The 20425-nt window shown below is 33.7% G+C and overlaps 1 protein-coding gene across 8 annotated transcripts in view; it reads right to left on the bottom strand.

The window, feature by feature from the left end:
* The window catches only part of Rdl (Resistant to dieldrin), a 139405-nt gene that overhangs the window by 75269 nt on the left and 43711 nt on the right, over positions 1-20425 (bottom strand). For all 8 annotated transcript variants that reach the window (XM_076416572.1, XM_076416567.1, XM_076416573.1 and 5 more), the window contains exon 3: positions 8834-8937. In XM_076416572.1, coding sequence (XP_076272687.1) covers positions 8834-8937 — 104 coding nt within the window. The remainder of the gene's footprint in view (positions 1-8833; positions 8938-20425) is intronic.

Raw genomic sequence — 20425 nt, forward strand, 5'->3', positions numbered from 1 at the left:
TTAGTAAAACTAACTATTGAGCATTTCTAGAGTGTTAACCCTAGAAACATTTATTTCGAGAACATTTCGCATTACGTACAACATTTGTACAACATTTTTGCTGATTATAAGATTCTAATTACGATGCACTCTATTTTAATAATATGATAACGTCTATAAAAATATACAATAATATCTTCAAAAACGTACCAATTCAGACATTTTCAGAAAGAAGCTATTTTTGTTGGTGTATTTTCTTAGGAGCTAAGTAAACTGACTCACAAACAAATCATTTTACAATGGAACGTAACTTAATATGACTATATTTGCATATGGATATACGCAACAGGATATCTTAGTGTATCGGAAATTGACTGAACGGAGATTGTACCTCTATAAGTCTGAGAAAACTTTCAAGTATATGTTGCCTTAGTAGACAGGGTATTTATAGGTCGAATATTATTCGTCTATAAAAATATACAATAATATCTCCAAATCCCTACCAATTCAGACATCTTCAGAAAGGAGCTATTTTTGTTGGTGTGTTTTCTTAGGAGCTATAGTAAACTGACTCACAAACACATCATTTTACAATGGAACGTAACTTAATATGACTATATTTGCATATGGATATACGCAACAGGATATCTTAGTGTATCGGAAATTGACTGAACTGAGATTGTACCTCTATAAGTCTGAGAAAACTTTCAAGTATATGTTGCCTTAGTAGACAGGGTATTTATAGGTCGAATATTATTCGTCTATAAAAATATACAATAATATCTCCAAATCCCTACCAATTCAGACATCTTCAGAAAGGAGCTATTTTTGTTGGTGTGTTTTCTTAGGAGCTATAGTAAACTGACTCACAAACACATCATTTTACAATGGAACGTAACTTAATATGACTATATTTGCATATGGATATACGCAACAGGATATCTTAGTGTATCGGAAATTGACTGAACTGAGATTGTACCTCTATAAGTCTGAGAAAACTTTCAAGTATATGTTGCCTTAGTAGACAGGGTATTTATAGGTCGAATATTATTCGTCTATAAAAATATACAATAACATCTTCAAAACCCTACCAATTCAGACATCTTCAGAAAGAAGCTATTTTTGTTGGTGTATTTTCTTAGGAGCTATAGTAAACTGACTCACAAACAAATCATTTTACAATGGAACGTAACTTAATATGACTATATTTGCATATGGATATACGCAACAGGATATCTTAGTGTATCGGAAATTGACTGAACTGAGATTGTACCTCTATAAGTCTGAGAAAACTTTCAAGTATATGTTGCCTTAGTAGACAGGGTATTTATATGTCGAATATTATTAAGACAATATAATTTATTAATATAGAAAGTATATGTAAAGCTGTAAATGCACAATGTTATAGAAAACATGCTAAAAATATCTTCAATATTTTGATTTTGTTGGTGAAGTTAAAAGAGTATGGCAAATCGCATAAAAAACTGAATATGCGAGATTAGAAGTATTTTTTACTGGAGATTTTTTTTATATATATAAAGTCTCCTTTTACCAACTATGGGTTTATCTGGACTGAGCCTAAAGTTTAATGTGGGCTCCGAACCACGGTCATCAGCATTAAGTCTACCGACTGGCGAGTGACCAACTTTAGAAATCATCCCAGAAGACATCCGGTCTTACCCAGCCTGGTTACTGGCGTGACTGGGACACACTCTTGCCTGGAACATTCACAAATTGAAAACAATCAGAAACATAAATTTACGACCGTCCCATCTACTGCGCCACCAAGTCGGCTGCTGGAGATTTACTGCGAACCTTAGAATTTACCACTGAATTAAGACCATGTTGTAATATATTTCGGTGTTATCGTATAAATAGGAATGTTTTAAAAATAAACATATTGTTCATCATATAATTTGAAATATTAATCTAAAAGTATATCTTGTTACTCCAGTTTAATGTATTAGCTGGAATTAGAACTGCTATTTATGGTTAGGTCTTAAGACATTAGCCAAATATTCTGATATTCATTTTGTTAAAGGAGAGTAGCCTTCTGTATTCACCATAAACATACATATGAGAATTAAGGACGGGCACCTGGTGAAGTGATAGAAAATTACGGGATTATTTATGATTTATTTGACTGATTAACAATTTACGGTTGACGATGCATTCGAGGGAGCCCGGAGAAAGCAGAGACCGTCGAGTATCTGTGTCGGGGTTTTTATAGGTCCAGCTCTATCCTTGAGTCCTTGATTGAGGGCGTGATTTTGGTGTTTTCTCATTTAGTTTTACGAATTCCATATTTCTGTAAGAAACCTTTTGCTTCTTGGGGAATACCATACTATTTACAAAGACCAATTCAGATTGTTGTTATCGCTATTTGTTCTGATACAGGAAGGATGGTCCTTCAGATCGTAACAGGTACATGTCCGTAACAACATGTTAATTAGCTTAACCTAACTATTGAATCTGATGGTATTAACATTTCTATATATAATAGTTTGTCTTTTGGAATTATCGAGTTATTGAGTGTATCCATTACTTTTGTTGTTTGTTTTGCTGAAATCTGCTACTGAAGTCCATCAAATACTTTTAGAAACCTAGGATAATGCTACTCCAAAATATCCCATTTTTAGTTATTTCTGTTTTAGTGTCATCAATTTAACAGTTACATTTCCGGTGTCAATGACAAAGAACTATCTGGAGGTTCAAGGTATTTCAAGGCTTAATGAATGAAAACCAAGCTCATACTCTCAAATATCTTTCATACATTTTACTAGTCGATAAATAAACTGTTTTGTGTTAAAACAAAAAGGGTTTTCTGTAGATGGCGATGAAGAGTGGTTATACTACGATAATCCCAAGCGCAACAAGTCGGTTAGTTTGGGAAATCCATGCATATTTACACCAAAACATGGTGGTAGGCATGTCTACATATGTCAGTTGAACATATTGATTGTATTGTCACAAAGAATACCAACAAATGAATAACAGACGTAGTCATATAAGTCATTCTCTTACACAGTAACGCTCGACCAAGGCAAGGGTTGTGAATACTGATGTATTGTTGCAGCTGCAATGGGAATTTCTGCGGCAACCAGCGTACTCATAAGACATGTTCGTTTTTACTTGTTGAGATCTTTGCAGCATGGAATGTCTGGCTCTCGGTTTTGAAATGCTGAGAAAGTGCGAAAATTCACTTTCTAATGATTGGGTCATTACCCAGTCTGATGATTGGCTGGTTAACAATCAAGATGATTCTTTGGATGCGGTATCGCTATGCTGTATGATATTACTGTAAACGGGTCTGACTATTCGTGGATCATGTGATTGAATGGTGAAGATTGGTCTAGATATTAGTAGTTTGATTTATGTTCAAATATATTTGAATCGTGTGCTTTTGTATGGCCGTTCAACAAATTACCTTTTCTTTCGTTGGATGAAATAGTCTTTCAAGTAAATTATTTTTGTGTTTAAAACACTCACATTTTATAACTGGCTCAGTCTGTAGGACTCCGCAAAGATCATAGGTTTATTCTCTTTTGAACTCATTCAGTTAACTGGAGTCTCATTATCACTGAAAGGACCCAATTAGGCTATATTCAAGCTTTGAATAATAGCCCTAGTCCGCGAATTCTTTTACTGTACAGGGTGTAAGGTCAGCAAATACTGACTGAAGTTGCTGTAACTAACATAGTCTACTGGAATTTAGTCAGAAGCTTGCAGTTCAGAGTGAACGGTCACCAAAGGTGGATTGTAGTAGCTCAGATTCTTAGCCGTAGATTAGAGTGGAATCTGGAGTTACCAATACTTGGAAAATCATTCCGCAGAAGAATACTGTGGAAATTTATGTATAAACTGGCGGATGACGATAGAAGCGATAGTTGATAGTATTTTTATCCATCCAAATACATCACTGTAGTTGTTTCTTTAGCAAGAATATGTTATATCATACGAGTGTTAACGGACCCGACTACAATTATTCGAAGACGAGGCAGGTTGCTTGTGTGATTGAATGGTGGTGATGAGTGAGACGTCTAGACACAGTCTTAAAATCCTTTGCCATTTCATAACTTATATATCATAGCTCAAATTATGTATTCGTTTTGTTCAGTAACTATGAAATTTGCTAGTTTTCACCTCTGAAATTGTTGTATTTGCTCATCAGAATAAAAGCCATAATTCAATTAATAACTATAAAACCCTTTACCCCCTTACCATATCAGAATACATGCAAGCACCTGATAACATAATTATTTGTAATAACCGACAGAGTTCGCGCAAAATGACCGAACGGTTTTTTATACTGCCGTGTCAACATCTAGAATAGAAACAACGGCGTAAAATAAACAATTCCCGTAGAGTAAATGAAGCATTATTTCGCACAATACGACCGAAAACTCTATAAAAGATTTTTTTATAGTTGATGATTAAAAACGTTAACAAAAGACACGGCGACGATGTATATGGTACGGGGGTGTCCATTTAATTCAAAAATATCGATCGTCGGTAACGAATTTGATTATAACCGGCGACCATTCATACGGACGCTATTTATAGACAGAGACAAAGGGCCGATTTCAATGCGAAATTATCGTTCGATACATTAAACTTTAGCCTACGGTCGAAGTTTGGCCCTTGATTAACTGGCAACCATTTAAATTCCCATGCTCGGCGGATATGTTACGCTCTGTATGTATGTGGACATTTGCGCTTTTTTTGATGCACAACACATTGCTCGATAAGTCCCGGGTCTGTTTCATTACACTGCATGACTCCCATTTGATTCGTTCCAATTTTTCATTTAGTTTTTGATGCTTTTTACTGCCAAGGATGATTAGTCTGTTGGATTTTTTTCATTCGAGTTCCCTGTTATATAGTGGATCCATGTTCCATCCATTGTCACATATCAACTGAAGAACTCCTGGGTTCTACTGTACTCATTTTCTGTTCTATTATATATCTTAGTTCGTTCAAATATCTTAATACAATTCTCATATTTTTATGTTGTTTTGATAATGTTTTTATGGTTTTCGTTATGCTGTAGAGCTTTATCTAATGGTTTTAAAAGGACGAAGGTAGTTGGTTAGGTCACAATATATTTAATAGAGCGATTTTACTGTTGTTTTATTTTTTTCTAATCATAGATTTTCCATTCAGTGATGATTTATCTATTCAGCTAAAATCTCTTACCATTCAGCCGTTTTCAAATATGAAAACAGGAAGTATTTGTAGGGCGATATCTGTGGAGAACCTATTGATGGGTTAGAAATTCGTGAAGAAATTTATGGTTTATGGCCATGAGGTCAATTTATGGTTTATACTGTCTTGATATAACACATTATTCTTCAAAAATTTAATTTGTCTAAAAGCTCTGAATAATATTTGCTGGTGATCGTTTTACCCTCACGTATATTTTGCGTCATTTGTCATGGTACAACAACAACGGAAAACCACTTCTAGTGAACACTAGTGAAATTGATGTTGTAGAGTCCTTATGGTATTTATTGAGCCTTTCTTGGGTTTCGGTGGTTTGTTTTGCGGAAAAAAACTATGATTAATCAGCACACGAGAATAACTTTTTTCCATTTTTGTGCTTTTCTGCTGTCACTTACTGTTGAACACGAACTAACTGACTAAATAGACTGACTTAATATATGGTAACTGAGAGCAGTAGCGATGCAGTGAAGGTTACTGCGCGGCAAATTTAAAAAGTCATTGACTTACCGAGCTGCTCTCATACTTTGTACACTTTATCATATTTTCTCACACCATCGCCAATTTTTATCAAAGTAAATGTCTTTCGAATCATCGGTGCTTGTACGACTGCACGTAAATTCAGTTTGTCAGGTAATAATTGTTAATTTCCATGGTGCAGAGTTTTTATGAGTTTTATTAAGCTATTAGTTTTTGGTTTGAATAATATTTTTTCTCATCAAAAGTAATGTCTAGTTAATATACATTCTTTCTTTGTCTTATCTCTTATAAACTATAAAAAATTGTTTTACAAAACCAGTGTAACTTGTAAAAAATAGTTAGAATGGCATTTTGATCGGATTAAATAAAACAACCAATAAAAGTATAAACAGAACCAGTGTTTATATCTTGGAGTAACTCCAAGCAATAAAAAATGCTTGTTCGTATGTCAACAAGGAACTGATATATTTACTATAGATTTGTCAAAAATAATGAGTTTATATATAAAAACTAGACTTGTTACTTACTATCATCAACCACCAACCAACTCAACTCATACTCGTATGAACCAACTCATACGTTTCTCCAATATTGAAGCCAAATATTACTGGAAAAAGTTCTTGCTTTTCTGGGATGGTGATTGTGGGAGAGAAGAAATATTACGATTAGGACAAATATCCTCTGGTTTTGAACCTTTTTTATTGCTAATCGCTCTGTATGGCGCCGTGACTTGAACACTGTTAAAGCCTGACATCTATAAGCTTGAGGTCTTTCAAAAGCAACGCTTGATGCAAATCTTTCGTGTTTTGCTTGCATTCGTTTAAAATGTGATAATTACAGGCACAATGGTTTGGGCATGTCTGTCGAATGAAAAGTGAACGAGTCACAGCTCTCTGGGCCGAAATCTAATTTTTCGGTTGGAAGACGTAGCGAGCAGTTGCGAGAAGACAAGATGAAGATTATAGAAAGCCATCTGAACAAGAGAAGACTAAGATTGTCCGATGTCAGAACAGCTGCGGTCGATCGCCAACTGTGGCCAGATTTACTGATTTTCAGAACTTTTGCGGCAATAACAGTAGTATATTGAGAACTAGATATTGTTTGGCCGGCTACAGATTGACGATGATAACTAGAAGTATGAGAGAAAGTAGCTACCCCAATTGACAATGTTTTTAAGAACAATAATCCCAGATTTTTGCAGTAAAATTAATTTATAAAAAGGCATTAGCATTAAATACTAGTCCAAATAATATTATGCTAAAAACCACTTTGGCGAACACGTGTAGAATGAAAATATCGATTGTAACGTCAGAATTCGATCATAATAGCCATTCAGTGGAGATGTTATTTATAGCCGGCTGTTGTTTGTCATTATAAAATTATTATCCAATAGGTTGCCCTGTATTCTCTATGAAGATATTGCATTTGATAAGGTTAACATGAAGTTTATTCTGAAATGCGTTAGATTTTAATTAGTGCTGAAGTTCCTGGCTATGGTTAATTTTTGAAACATGCGTTATTATATTAGGTAACCGTAATTTTAATAACTATAATTAATTTTATATGATTTCTATTAAATAGAAGAGAAAATAATTATTTCATATCAAAGTTATAATTAGCTCAAAATTATATTATTTCGGATATTAGTGTTATACGGCGACTTAGCTCTGATTAGAAAAATTATTAGAGGTATAGAGAAACACTTATGATAGCACGTAAGAATATAGTTTTAAAAAATATAAAATAAGAATCAATAAAATGTGCAAATGTTATGTTAATTATGTTAAAAGTAGAGTAGTAAAAAAAGATTAAAATTATGTTAAAGCTTTTTATAGTAATACTATTAATCTTTTTCTGTGATAGTTATGTCCAGGAAAGAAACGAAAGTTAAATGAACTTGAAATAATTCGATAAGTTATAGAGGGATATAATTATAAATGCAGAAAATATTTGAAATTTAGAGAGATAGTTGATGAGGCTAAGAAAGTATACGTTAACAACTAAGATAGTAGGTTCAGGCGATAAAGAGGATTCATACTCCAGAAAATATTTTATTTATTATTATGGAGGTTTTATTTTTCGATTTGTAACTTTTTTTGTCTGTTTCATTCGTTATTTTTTTAAAAGTGTGTTTATGGTAATAGAATATGAGAGATGTGACACGAGCACTCATTTATAGTTAGTTATACCAAATATTTTAGTAATAAGGTGTTAACTTCTAAAAAAGAAGTACATAAAATGCGATACGTATTGTGGAATTGTAACGCAAAAATGTTTTTACTGTTCTTGAATGTTTGATGACTGTTTTATAATAGTTATCCTAGTACTGTTAATACTCAAAAATACCACCTTAAATTTATATTCGCATTCTTTATTTTAAACGTTGACTTTTAGTAATATCTGTGGTTTTATTTATCCTACTTTTCCTTGGGGGCTGTTCTACGACTCTTTATTAAACTTGTATCTTTATAACCTTTATTATAGTTGATTAATAATATTCTCAGTGGCTCATTGGTTGATTATATTTTGCACATACGAGCCCGACGACGCATACCCAGTGGTTTACAAAAACATTGATTAAATAATATATAATCCATAAAGCCCTTATCTATGAGAATGTGCTTCAATATTGGATCAACGTTTTTGCGTGTCACTGGATACTTTATCTATGATCAGAACGTTTTAAGAAACTGCATAGGTCGATTGTTGAAGAGTGAGAAAACGGACAATTTATTGAATATATATTATTATTACAGTATTTACTAATTATTAATAACAGACTTCTAGCCAATCAGCTAATATGCAATTAAGAGATTATTATGTCTAAAGTTCCACTAAATTAAGATAATCCCACGGAGACTTCTTATAACTTGTTTGGAATTAAAAGATTATCTTAGATATGTATTGGATTAGGAGAAACTTACTCCGATAAACTAAATATATCTTTTGATAACCTATATGGGGGTTAATAGACTGGCTTAATTAATAATAAGTCGATTGTAATAGCTGGTTTCTTAAAACGTCCAACCATCGACAAGATCGAAAATTACGAGACACTCGGAACGAAGACAGTCAAATTGAAAAGAGTTAAAAGGTTCGAAAAGAAAATAAAAATGACATTGAAAGCGACGGCGACTATTAGCTTGTCACTTACCTCCATAGTTGGGTCTTACGCGTTTGTCGTAGCTGACGCTGAAGGAGTCCAATATGGCGGAAACGTTGACATCGCCCAGGTAACTGCCACCTGGTGGCGTTCGACTGTAAATAAAATGAAATCTGTTTAGGTGTGTGTTTGATTGTTCACGTTTTTCGATAACTGCGATATATGTGTAAACACTGGTTTATTTTGTAATATATATTTTTGGGCACTTCTGAAACTAGTCTCATGTACGTCTTTATCAGTCTTTTGCGACCAATTGGATATGTTATTATTTCTAAGTATGGCAGTAGCTACATATTTCGTTATTTTTCCAACTGAGATTTACATTTACGTTGGAGGACACTTTTTTAGATAACGTCATTGGCATATTTTCTAACATTATTATTAAAATAATGTTTACCAAATCATATCGCATCAATTCGAAATTCTAGTAATTGAAAGGCGAAAACATTAAAAAATCGACAAAATGATTTTGAGTGGCCGTAAATTGAAATTGAATAAAATAGCAGACACACTTAAGATATCAACTGAACGTGTACATCATCTCATTCACGAATATTTGGGTATGAGGAAGCTCTGTGCAAAGTGGGTGCCGCGTGAGCTCACCTTTGACCAAAAACAACGACGAGTTGATGATTCGGAGCAGTGTTTGAAGATGATGAAGTGTAATAAACACGAGTTTTAGCGTCGATATGTGACAATGGATGAAACACGACTCCATCATTTCACTCCGAAGTCTAACCGACAGTCATCCGAGTGGATTGCATACGATGAACCCGCTACAAAGCATGGGAAAACGCAACAGTCGACTGGCAAGGTTATGGCGTCTGTATTTTGGGATGCGCATGGCTATTTTCGTTGACTACCTTGAAAAAGGTAGGACCATCAACAGCGACTATTACATAGTTTTATTGGACCGTTTGAAGGACGATATGGCCGCCCTTGAAGAAAAAGAAAGTGCTGCTTTACCAAGACAATGCACCGTGTTACAAGTCAGCGAAAACGATAGCAAAAATCAATGAACTGAGCTTCGAACTGGTTTCGCCTGATTCTCTGGTCCCCAGCGACTATTTCTTGTTCCCAGATCTTAAAAGATTGCTCACTGGGAAGAATTTTTCGTCGAATGAAGAGGTGATCAACGAAACTGAGGCCTATTTTGAAGCATGTATGTATCCTTCGTACTACAGAAATGGTATCAAAAAGTTGGAGGGTCGCTATAATCAGTGTGTCACCCTTGAAGGGAGTTATGTTGAATAAAAAAAAACTAATTTTGCCAAAAAAATGTGTTTTACTATGGTATGCCGGGGACTTTTCAATTAACCTGTCATATGTTTCTATCAACCTGTTTTCTCGAAGGACACTTTATTCTAAGATAACTTTTATTATCATTCTCTTCGATATATTCCGCAAAACTATTACTCTTTTGGATATTCCTTTTTGGTCATTTTAATTTATTATTAATGTTCGGGACAACATTTTAGTAAATTTATATGGAATAATCAGATTTTGTTATCATTTGACAGTTTAATTAACTGTTAATTGCCTGATATTAGCCTTAGTTCTAAAATAGCTTAAAATTCACCGAAATATACGTAGTGTTTGGACATTATTAAAGTATCAATTTCCTAGAAAGTTGTAGAGTAATCTCTTTGAAACCAGCACATACATCTCTTTTTCAGCTCATATTTTCATCGATTCGATCGATTTAATTAAAAATCTCACAGTAATAAGATACATGACAAAATAAAATAAAATAATGTTAATTGACTTTTATAGATACGTTTGAAATAAATATTATGTACCATTTTTGTTCCTGATTTTTTTTGTTTTCTTTTTATATATTTTTACATATACATTACACTTTTACATTTTTTATACTCTAATAACATGGGAAAAAAATCTATTTTTCATGCATTTCACCTCGATTTTATTGACATAAATTTCAAACACTGAACCGCGATATTGTCAAATCGACTAGTATCACATTTTTGTTTGTCGTAACACGTTCAAAATCATTCGATAAAATCGGTAATCTTTCGGTTCTTCCTAGATGCAATGTCACTTCATTTACAGAGTATTCACTTCCCTACATTGAACTATGCACCATCCAGCTACATTTTCATCATATCGCAGCGAACTAATAGCTTTACCATCCATAGCGGAATCAAAATAATTCGATCTTCAAACATTTCTAACTTCAAAACATACATGCTTTCAGCATTCGCGTTCCTGCTAATAAGACAAACGCAATCTGCGAGAAAAATCCGACAACTATATTATATATTGAAAGTAACACGCAACATTTCAATTAAACGAATAATTCTGAAGACTATTAATAGACGTTTTAATGAAATAAAGGCAAAATTAAAGTTAATATGTAAATATATGTACATAATAAGAATTCGCCTATTATATACGTATTTTAATTAATCCAACGAAAGTGTACCTGATAATGGGGGTATTTCGTGGTACCTTTGCTGGAATCCGGGATGGAGGCGATTAGTTTCACATTATTCCCGAATAGGGTCCCTCTAATATGGTCGTATTGATTTTATGTTATCTCTTACCGCTGATTAGTGAAATGCTTATCTTGCGGAACTGTTACGTCCATAAGAGTTAGAGCACCTCGTAAAGTGTTGGTTACTATTAGTTTACTTGGATGGCATGTTGTAAGGATAAATTTTTGTAGTAATTTAGAGTTTTGTTGATGATATTAGCTATATATCGAAGGAATGTAATTTTTTTTTAAATATATTTTAAAGTCTCCTTTTACCAACTGTGGGTTTATCTGGACTGGGTCTAAAGTTTAACGTGGGCTCCGAACCACGGTCCTCAGCATTATTAAGCCTACCGACTGGCGAGTGGCCAACTTTAGAAATCATCCCAGAAGACATCCGGTCTTACCCAGCCTGGTTACTGGCGTGACTTAGACTCTTGCTTAGAACATTCACAAATTTTAAACAATCACAAACATAAATTTACGACCATGCCCCAGCAGGATTCGAATCCGCGGCTATCGCCACACTAGGAGGAGCATCCCATCCCAAGCCGACTAGAGTATAATTTTGATGCTATGTAGCTTAATACATACGAAATTTCTTAATACAAGGACTATCAGGATCAATGACTCTTTTTTATTCATAGAAAAATGTTTAACATCTAACAAATATTAAGGTATGTGGTTACATATTTTTTACATGCTAGCTGGCATTCATTAGAAATTCATCATTTTGATGAAATATTCATGAATAGAAATGGTAGGCAAGTGTGATGATAATATTTCTACAAATATATTTTTATGGCGTACACACTCGCATTTTCCATTGATTGCAGAAGAAAGGTGGGGCGTACTCACGTCCATGTTGTTGTATTACGTCAACAAATACATAAACTCAACAATATTATTTAGTTCAAAATTTGTCATGTTTAATAGACAAAACTGGTAGACCAAATTGAAATTAACCAAGAGTTTTCGAACGTTACTATATAAACGTTACTTTATTTATTATATATTAATATTTTTGGCAGTAATAGACAGCAAGAGATAAACAGAAAAGAAGTCTTAGTTCTATTAAATTTTATACGTTTTCATTTCGTTAACCCTAAGATAGATGATTTATTTCCTCTTTATTTATGTCGTCATTATTTATGTTTTTAAAAGTAACATTTTTCGAATTTGTCTAAGGTTTTACCTTTCAGATATCTCACCTTAACTACTATTAGATACCCAGTGATAGTAATGTTTCATTTTTAGGAACACATATTAGTGAACAATGAGGTGAACATTGAAACGACAAAGGCTTGTTTACTTAGGCAATTAGTAAGTTGTTCGTCAAGGACATGTCTCTCCATCTTTTTTCAACACATTGGTTGATGAAATTATACAAGTTTTCAAAAACAGATATGGTGTTCAAGATGCTGTTATAAGTCATTGATTGATTTGATTGGAACGTTTGCTGATGTTATCTATATTTACGAAGACAAATGTTGGTGCTTCTAACATTTTTCATCGTATAATTTCTGAGTGCACAGCAATGCACGAATTACAGAAGACACATCCATATATTATAAAATAGAGAGTAAAACAAGCCACTTGCTCTCCTGCTACATGTGCCAGTGCACAGTTGAGGACAAATTGAGAAACGTACATTAAAATGGTTTGGACATGTCTGTGGACTGAATTCCCTATAGGAAATATACATGTGTAGATATCATAGAAAATGGTCTGAAAAATAGGATGCTAACATTGGCCATAGGCAGAACAGCTGCTCTCCATTGCGAACTTTGTCAAAGTTAGTGAAATATTCATAAGAATGATGAAGACAATGGGGGCAATTTTCTTTTCCTCTGTACATTAACAGTTGTTAAGTATTTGAGCGATTTCACAAGCCTAGTCTGTGATTTTGTAAAATGGGGTAATTCATCCGAGTGAGAAAGCTGCTATTATATTTTAATAAATTTACTCAATCTGCAGCTAGAAATTATAATCAGGGTTGATACCTGGAAAATTCATAGTCAGAACAAACAAGCTTTTAATATTTATCTTGGTATTTTATCTTATCTATGTCATAAATATTTACTTCAATAGACTAGATTACTCGATTTAATCAAATTAATAATTAACGAATTAGTTTAAGAGTGAGTCTATTTCAGAAACTATAATAGAACAGTGGCTGCGTAGAATTTACTATAATATTAATTTTTAATTTGCAGCGAGATAAAAGGAACTTCGTTAGGGTTTAGCTTGACGCAAAAGGGGTGGTTATTTCCTCGTTATCACCGAGCGGGGTCCCTTATAATACCTTCGTATCGATTTTGTATTATTCTGTATCACTGATTAGTGAAAAGGTGATCCCTTTATGGCTGTTCGTAGTTTGGGAAAGTTTAAATCCCACCTATCCAACTTATTGTTATTGTTGGAAATTTAATTTATGTAAAAATATAATATATGCTGTAGTTGTTTCCGGTATTTTCATATATGTTCCTTAGGTCTGTCTTAAAAGATATAAATTTGCTTTATACATACTTTATACAAATTTCTTCTCCTTAGACATATATTTATTGAAAAAAAAATTGGTAATGTATTATAACACGACCCTACGAAAAAATGTCCGTTCTTTGTCTTAAAAAACGAAAAGAAAATACCTTTTTTGGTATTAGGTTTGCTTTTGTAAAAGCAAGAACTTGGTTTAATGCCGAGTTTCTGTACACTGCCCCAGAGACATCAACCATCAAGGATTGGTATAAGTTTAAACGTGGTGAAATAAGCACCGAAGACGGTTAACGCATTGGGCGCGCAAAAAAGTTTGTTACCGATGAGAACATTAAAAAATTCACAAAATGATTTTGAATGACCGTAAATTGAAATTGAATGAAAAGCAAACACTCTAAAGATATCAATTTCACTTGTACATGATATAATTCACGAATATTTGGGTATGAGAAAGCTCTATGCAAAGTGGGTGCCTTTGACCAAAAACAACGACGAGTTGATAATTCGGAGCGGTGTTTGAAGATGATCGAGCGTAATAAACCCGAGTTTTTGCGTCGATATGTGACAATGGATGAAACATGGCTCCATCATTTTACACCCAAATCCAATCGACATTTATCCGAGTGGACTGCACACGATGAACCCGCTCCAAAGCGTTGGAAAACGCAACAGTCGGCTGGCAGTCGGCTGGCAAGGTTATGGCGTCTGTATTTTGGGATGCGCATGGAATAATTTTCATGGACTACCTTGAACAGGGAATACCATCAAGAGTGACTATTACACAGTGTTATTGGACCATTTGAAGGACGAAATCGCCGAAAAACGGGCGCATTTGAAGAAAAAGAAAAAGTTACTTCACCAAGACAATGCACCGTGTCACAAGTCAATGAAAACGATGGCAAAAATCCATGAATTGGGCTTGGAATTGCTTCCTCATCCATCGTGTTCTCCGGATCTGGCCCCATCGACTATTTTCTGTTCTCAGATCTCAAAAGATTGCCCGCTGGGAAGAAATTTTCGTCGAATGAAGAGGTAATAGTCAAACCTGAGACCTACTTTGAAGCAAAGGACAAATCGTACTACAGAAATGGTATTCTTTTCTCTTGGGATAAAATTAGTTTCAGTCTGTTTTCATTAATATATAATAACAAATTCCATACTTTTTCATCAAATATTCATGTGTATAAAATATAATTTATGTGCTTAATGTTAAGTATTTCAGCTCTGTTAATGTACCGAAGATGATTAGAACTTATCAGCTCGTGAGCTTGTAGTAGTTGTTTTACTAAGTTTAATTTAATAACGTTTTATAATATTTACGACTAGTTAAATGGCAAATTTTATTTTAATTTTAGTATTTTACATACAAATTGGTTTACATAACTAGGAAAAAGTATTGTGAGAACATGATACAATACAAGTGATACTGAACTGAGTGAACATGAACAATATTTAAGTGGCCTAACGCTTTTATATATATATATATATTTTTTTTTTCTTTTTCATCTTTTCTCCAGTTTTTGCTTCGTAATTGTTATTTCATCTTATGAGAAATAATACATATTCTTGATGGCATTTATTGCATATTAAATGAGTACAATACACCAAAGCCAATATTCTATTCAACAGATATTTTTAATCAATCATCCAGATTGCCCAGATTTGCCTCTAAAACGATACCCTGTGAAAGTAGCTTTTACAAATTCTATAAATAAAATTGTAGAATCTTCGTATGCTACTTTATTACTAATTAACTGCATATATTTTTATTGTTTTGCAAATTGTATAAAAAGTAGGAATTTATTTAATTAACAACACACGAGATTAGATTGAAGAAAAATAGAAATAAATGGCTTAGAGGACCTACCAGCACCGACCTAGAATAAAAAATGAACAAAATCTTTTCCTGTTCTTGTTCAGCGATACGAATAACTAGGAAACTAATAAAAAAGGACGAACGGGAAGGGAAAACCGAACTTTTCTTATTTTCGCCCTTGACTGACGGCACCTTATTATTCGGATGGAGTGACGAGGGAAAAGACGACGGAAAATTGGGAATAGTTGCGAAAAAATCGAGGTTCTTTCCGCCGCCGTCGCCGGATTGATTAAAAGAGCGAGATAAATAATAACAGGCGATGAAATTGAATTAAATTCGATGCAGCCCTTTGCGGCGGAAGGCCGACTAATGAAAAAGAAAATGCTCCGCCCAGAGTTTGTTATTTCGGATGAATTATGGGCTCGATGCACGTTAATGGCGAGGCATTACATATAACCGAGGAGAAAATTATTGGGTTATATCGTTATTACCATTTCAACTTTGTGCATTAGTAAATTGTTAAAATTTATTACTATATCTTTCCTAAATTCCTAAAATATATATTAATTAAAATATTTTACCATTGTTCTGGCAACAAGTCGATACCGTGTCAAAACAAGGATTTTTGTTTCGGAAGATTTTCGCATTTCCTTACCATTTCGAAGTCGCGTATCATCCAAGCTGACAGATCAATTGAAAAGTCTCCGGCCTGACATATAGATGGCGCTACTAGGATTAAAAAACTACTAGGCTAATTAATTAAACTAGGATAGTTAATTTAAAAAATATCAACTGAACGTGTACGTCATATCATTCACGAATATTTGGGTATGAGAAAGTTCTGTGCAAAGTGGGTGCCGCGCGAGTTCACTTTTCACCAAAAACAACGACGAGTTGATGATTCGGAGCAGTGTTTGGAGATGATCAAGCGTAATAAACCCGAGTTTTTGCATCGATATATAACAATGGATGAAACATGGCTTCACCATTTCACTCCGAAGTCCAATCGACAGTCATCCGAGTGGACTGCAGACGATCAACCCGCTCCAAAGCGTGGGAAAACGCAACAGCCGACTGGCAAGGTTATGGCGCCTGTATTTTAGGATGCCGATGGAATAATTTTCATTGACTACCTTGAAAAAGGAAGGACCATCAACAGCGACTATTACCTAGCGTTATTGAACCGTTTGATGGACGAAATCGCCGAAAAACGGCCGCATTTGATGAAAAAGAAAGTGCTGTTTCACCAAGACAATGCACCGTGACACACAAACCCGAACAGTAGCAATACGTTAATTTGTAAATTAAGATTGTACTAAGCACATTTAAGATTTTAGGGTAAAATGATGTGGCTCGGTGAATGGAGGTAAATCGAAATGAAACAGTGGTGTTTACATGATGTGACCGTTATTTATTGACAATATAAAAAATGAGAAAAATACAAAGATAAAAAGGATGGCAGCGGAGTTACCTGAAGACTAGGCTTGGGCAGTCGATGGTGGCACGTCTTAACCAAACGAGGGTTGAGCACTCTATGACCGAAATACCCTTCAATAATATCCCAGATAAACGTCTCGGGGTTGCCGCCAGCTATTCGGTGTCGGGTTCCAATTGGCACCCCGCCCGTGTTCAACATCTGGGATTATATTTCTGGGTATTTTGTAGACCGTTATTCCACGATGTAAAATTCGACATGCCTCAATTCGCTACAAGATATATTACTGTAGGATATGATCAAAAATGAGTATATTGATATTTTGGTACAATTTTATATTGTTCATAACTGTTAGCGATAATGTTAATGTTTTAAACATTATAAAATGACTTAGGAATGAAATGACTGAACTGATTAGTTCTGGTTGTATAGACCTTATTTATTTTTAATATTATTTACTTAATAATAAATGATAGGTCTTTTTCTTTTATTTCAGAATACTTGATATACTAGATATATTTTTTTTGTATTATGTCAATATTTTCATGTTGTACGTATCATCCATTATTGTTTTTTTCTATAGACACATACGCTAAGCGTTCTGGTTTACTCTCTGTTTTGTTGGTTTCATTTATTTATAATTTCTGTACTTATCATTATAATGAATTCGAACACTTTCAGAAGATAAGATAATAGTATTGTAGTTGTTTAAAGTATAATGAAAACTTAGTAGGATATTAAACATAATTTGGTAGGACACCGCCTTACTTTTTCAGGCCATAAATACATTTTTTTCATTCATACATATGCTAAGAGTAACATTAAATTCTTTTTTTTTTTTAATTTGATTTATTTGTATACACTTATGCTACACATCATTCATTGTGACTGAATATTCATAATTGACTTTGATAAAGTATATAATCAACATAATTGATGAACAATATGTTATTTAATTGCATATTTTATTGTATTAATCGTTAAATAATTATTATTTAATATTTAGCAATGTTTTAAAATGTTTACAAAATTGCTGTAAGTACTTCAAAATATCCTCTGTTTTGTCCATATATGCAAAATTATATAGTTAGTAGTTTCATATGATCTGCTGCATATTTTTATTACTTTATTTACGTATTCATATTATTTTTATCTTTTACCAATATTTCTGACTGAAAGAATAATTGTTTTACCCAATATTTCAAATAACAATGCATCACACTTTGCTTGTTTATTTCACTCTTCGATGTAACAGTAGCTGTAATTTTTTTCTTGTCAGTAGCTTCATTTATAGCTATTATTTTATGCATTTTATGTAGATTTAGAATATTGCCCTTGCACGTAGCTCATCCTTTAATTTACCTTCTATGGCTTTCGTTAATCTTACTACGTCTCACGTGGTAACCAACAAATGAAAAATTAAAATTCTGTGAAGCTGCTTTATAGTTGTTAATATTCTTTGCAACATTAATTTTAACGCTCCTTTTTATTTTAACTTTTCTTAGCAGACATCAAATCAAATCAAAAGCTGCTTGCAAAAATCTAAATACCCTAACAAACAAAGAAGATAGACGGTTCTTGTTATTCTCGAATTTTGTTTACCTATGTTAGATTTTGCTTTCATAACCTTGATAGTGCTGGCGCATTTCAATTTATCCCTCTACAAAAGAAGTAAAATGTAACTTTTCCTTATTGTACTATTCTAATAGCTTTTTATCTAAAACCTATCTTTTTATCTTACTAACTGCAATTGGCACTATATTGTACGTCATCTATAACATGCATTGGCTGACTTATTTGATGGTTTATATGTATCTTGCTTGCATATTCTGATTATATATAATATATTTAAAACTTCTAACATGGTTGAATCGAGGAATATTGTATTTTTCGTCGATGAGTTTGTGCAGAAGATGTAGTTTACGTTATAAATATTCAACTGAATTCTCACATATATTTTTGAAAAATATTTCCCATTTTGTAGCGCTTCTCAGCTGCTGCTTTCCATCACCCCATCTGGATATAATAATGTGACGTCAGTCACGAACAAAAACAAGAAAACTTTTCGGCCTCTTCGCCCCTTTTATTAGTTTTCCAAACTCCGCTCATCGCCTCTCCAGGCGGACGGATATCGCGGGGCACTAGAAAATTTTCTACTTATTTTTAGTTGGGTATTAGTCAAAATTGGGGGAGACACTCGAGATGAGTTTCCTCGACTGATGGAGAGGCCGAGACATGAAAATCGTTAGCTTCGTTACTAATTTTAACCATAATTTAACGCGTTCATGAGTAGTTTTAGGTAATGTTTTAATATAGTTCGAACAATTGGCATACTTTCTGCACTAATAGAGATATGTTATGAAATACGAGGTTGCTATTTATATTTTGAGTATTAGCACGTTTCAAGTTCGAGTTTGGCCTTTATAATCATAACCCTCTTCAAAATGTAATCTTTTGAGCAGAACTTGTGTGTTGCTTACAGAGACTGGAAGATTTTCTCTCAGAGATAGCTCGTGAGCAATTTTGGTACGGTAATTTTTTATGATTTTCGACGTAGACTATCAAGACAGGGAGGTATCGATTAACTTACTTGGATTTTCTGGGATGATTCTGGCACCATTCTTTGCCACTGTGAAAAATTGCTATAGAGAATTTAATCAGAATTCAGTTATTGTCTCACGAAACATTGATGATGTACGCGAAGCGATATTGCAAGATCATAAGGTGATTTACTGCTGTGAAAAATATTTGTTCATGTTGGATCCCGCATACACTTTCGACAAAAGTTCAAAAAGTGTTCATGTCAATCTAGGATCTTGGATGCATGCGTATGAACCCCAAACAAAAGAACAATCTACTCCATAAGTCTTTCAAGATGATGCAGATTCGACAATATGACAATACTGATTCGTGTGTCGAAGCACTTCGATGCGAATGATGCCAGTTTTTTCGGAATAAGTGCACATTTAGTAGTACTGTGAATTTTAAATGGTACTCAACCATTTGTTTACTGCGTTTTGTGAAATACGAAAGAAGAAGTGGCAATGAGGAATTATTCCTCATTATGGTAATGCAGGATTCACGTATTGTTTGAAACAACCACCTCTCTGAAGATACTAAGAATAAGTTGCATGACTAATGTGTTTCAGCTTCTGAAGAAGTGCAACGTTGTACATTGAAAACTATCTTTTTGATGATCTCTAACTACAACCATAGTGCATAAATTGTCACGAAGATTAGTTCAAGCGCATGCAAAAATGTTTTGATCATCATGGAGAATACTTTGAAAACAGTACGGCCATTTTCACTAAATAATACTGTCTTGTCATTATTAATCTCAAA

The sequence above is a fragment of the Rhynchophorus ferrugineus genome, unplaced genomic scaffold (genome assembly GCF_030347505.1).
Source record: "Rhynchophorus ferrugineus isolate W39M unplaced genomic scaffold, kcgeb_rfMv2 rfM10, whole genome shotgun sequence".
Classification (NCBI taxonomy): Eukaryota; Metazoa; Arthropoda; class Insecta; order Coleoptera; family Curculionidae; genus Rhynchophorus; species Rhynchophorus ferrugineus.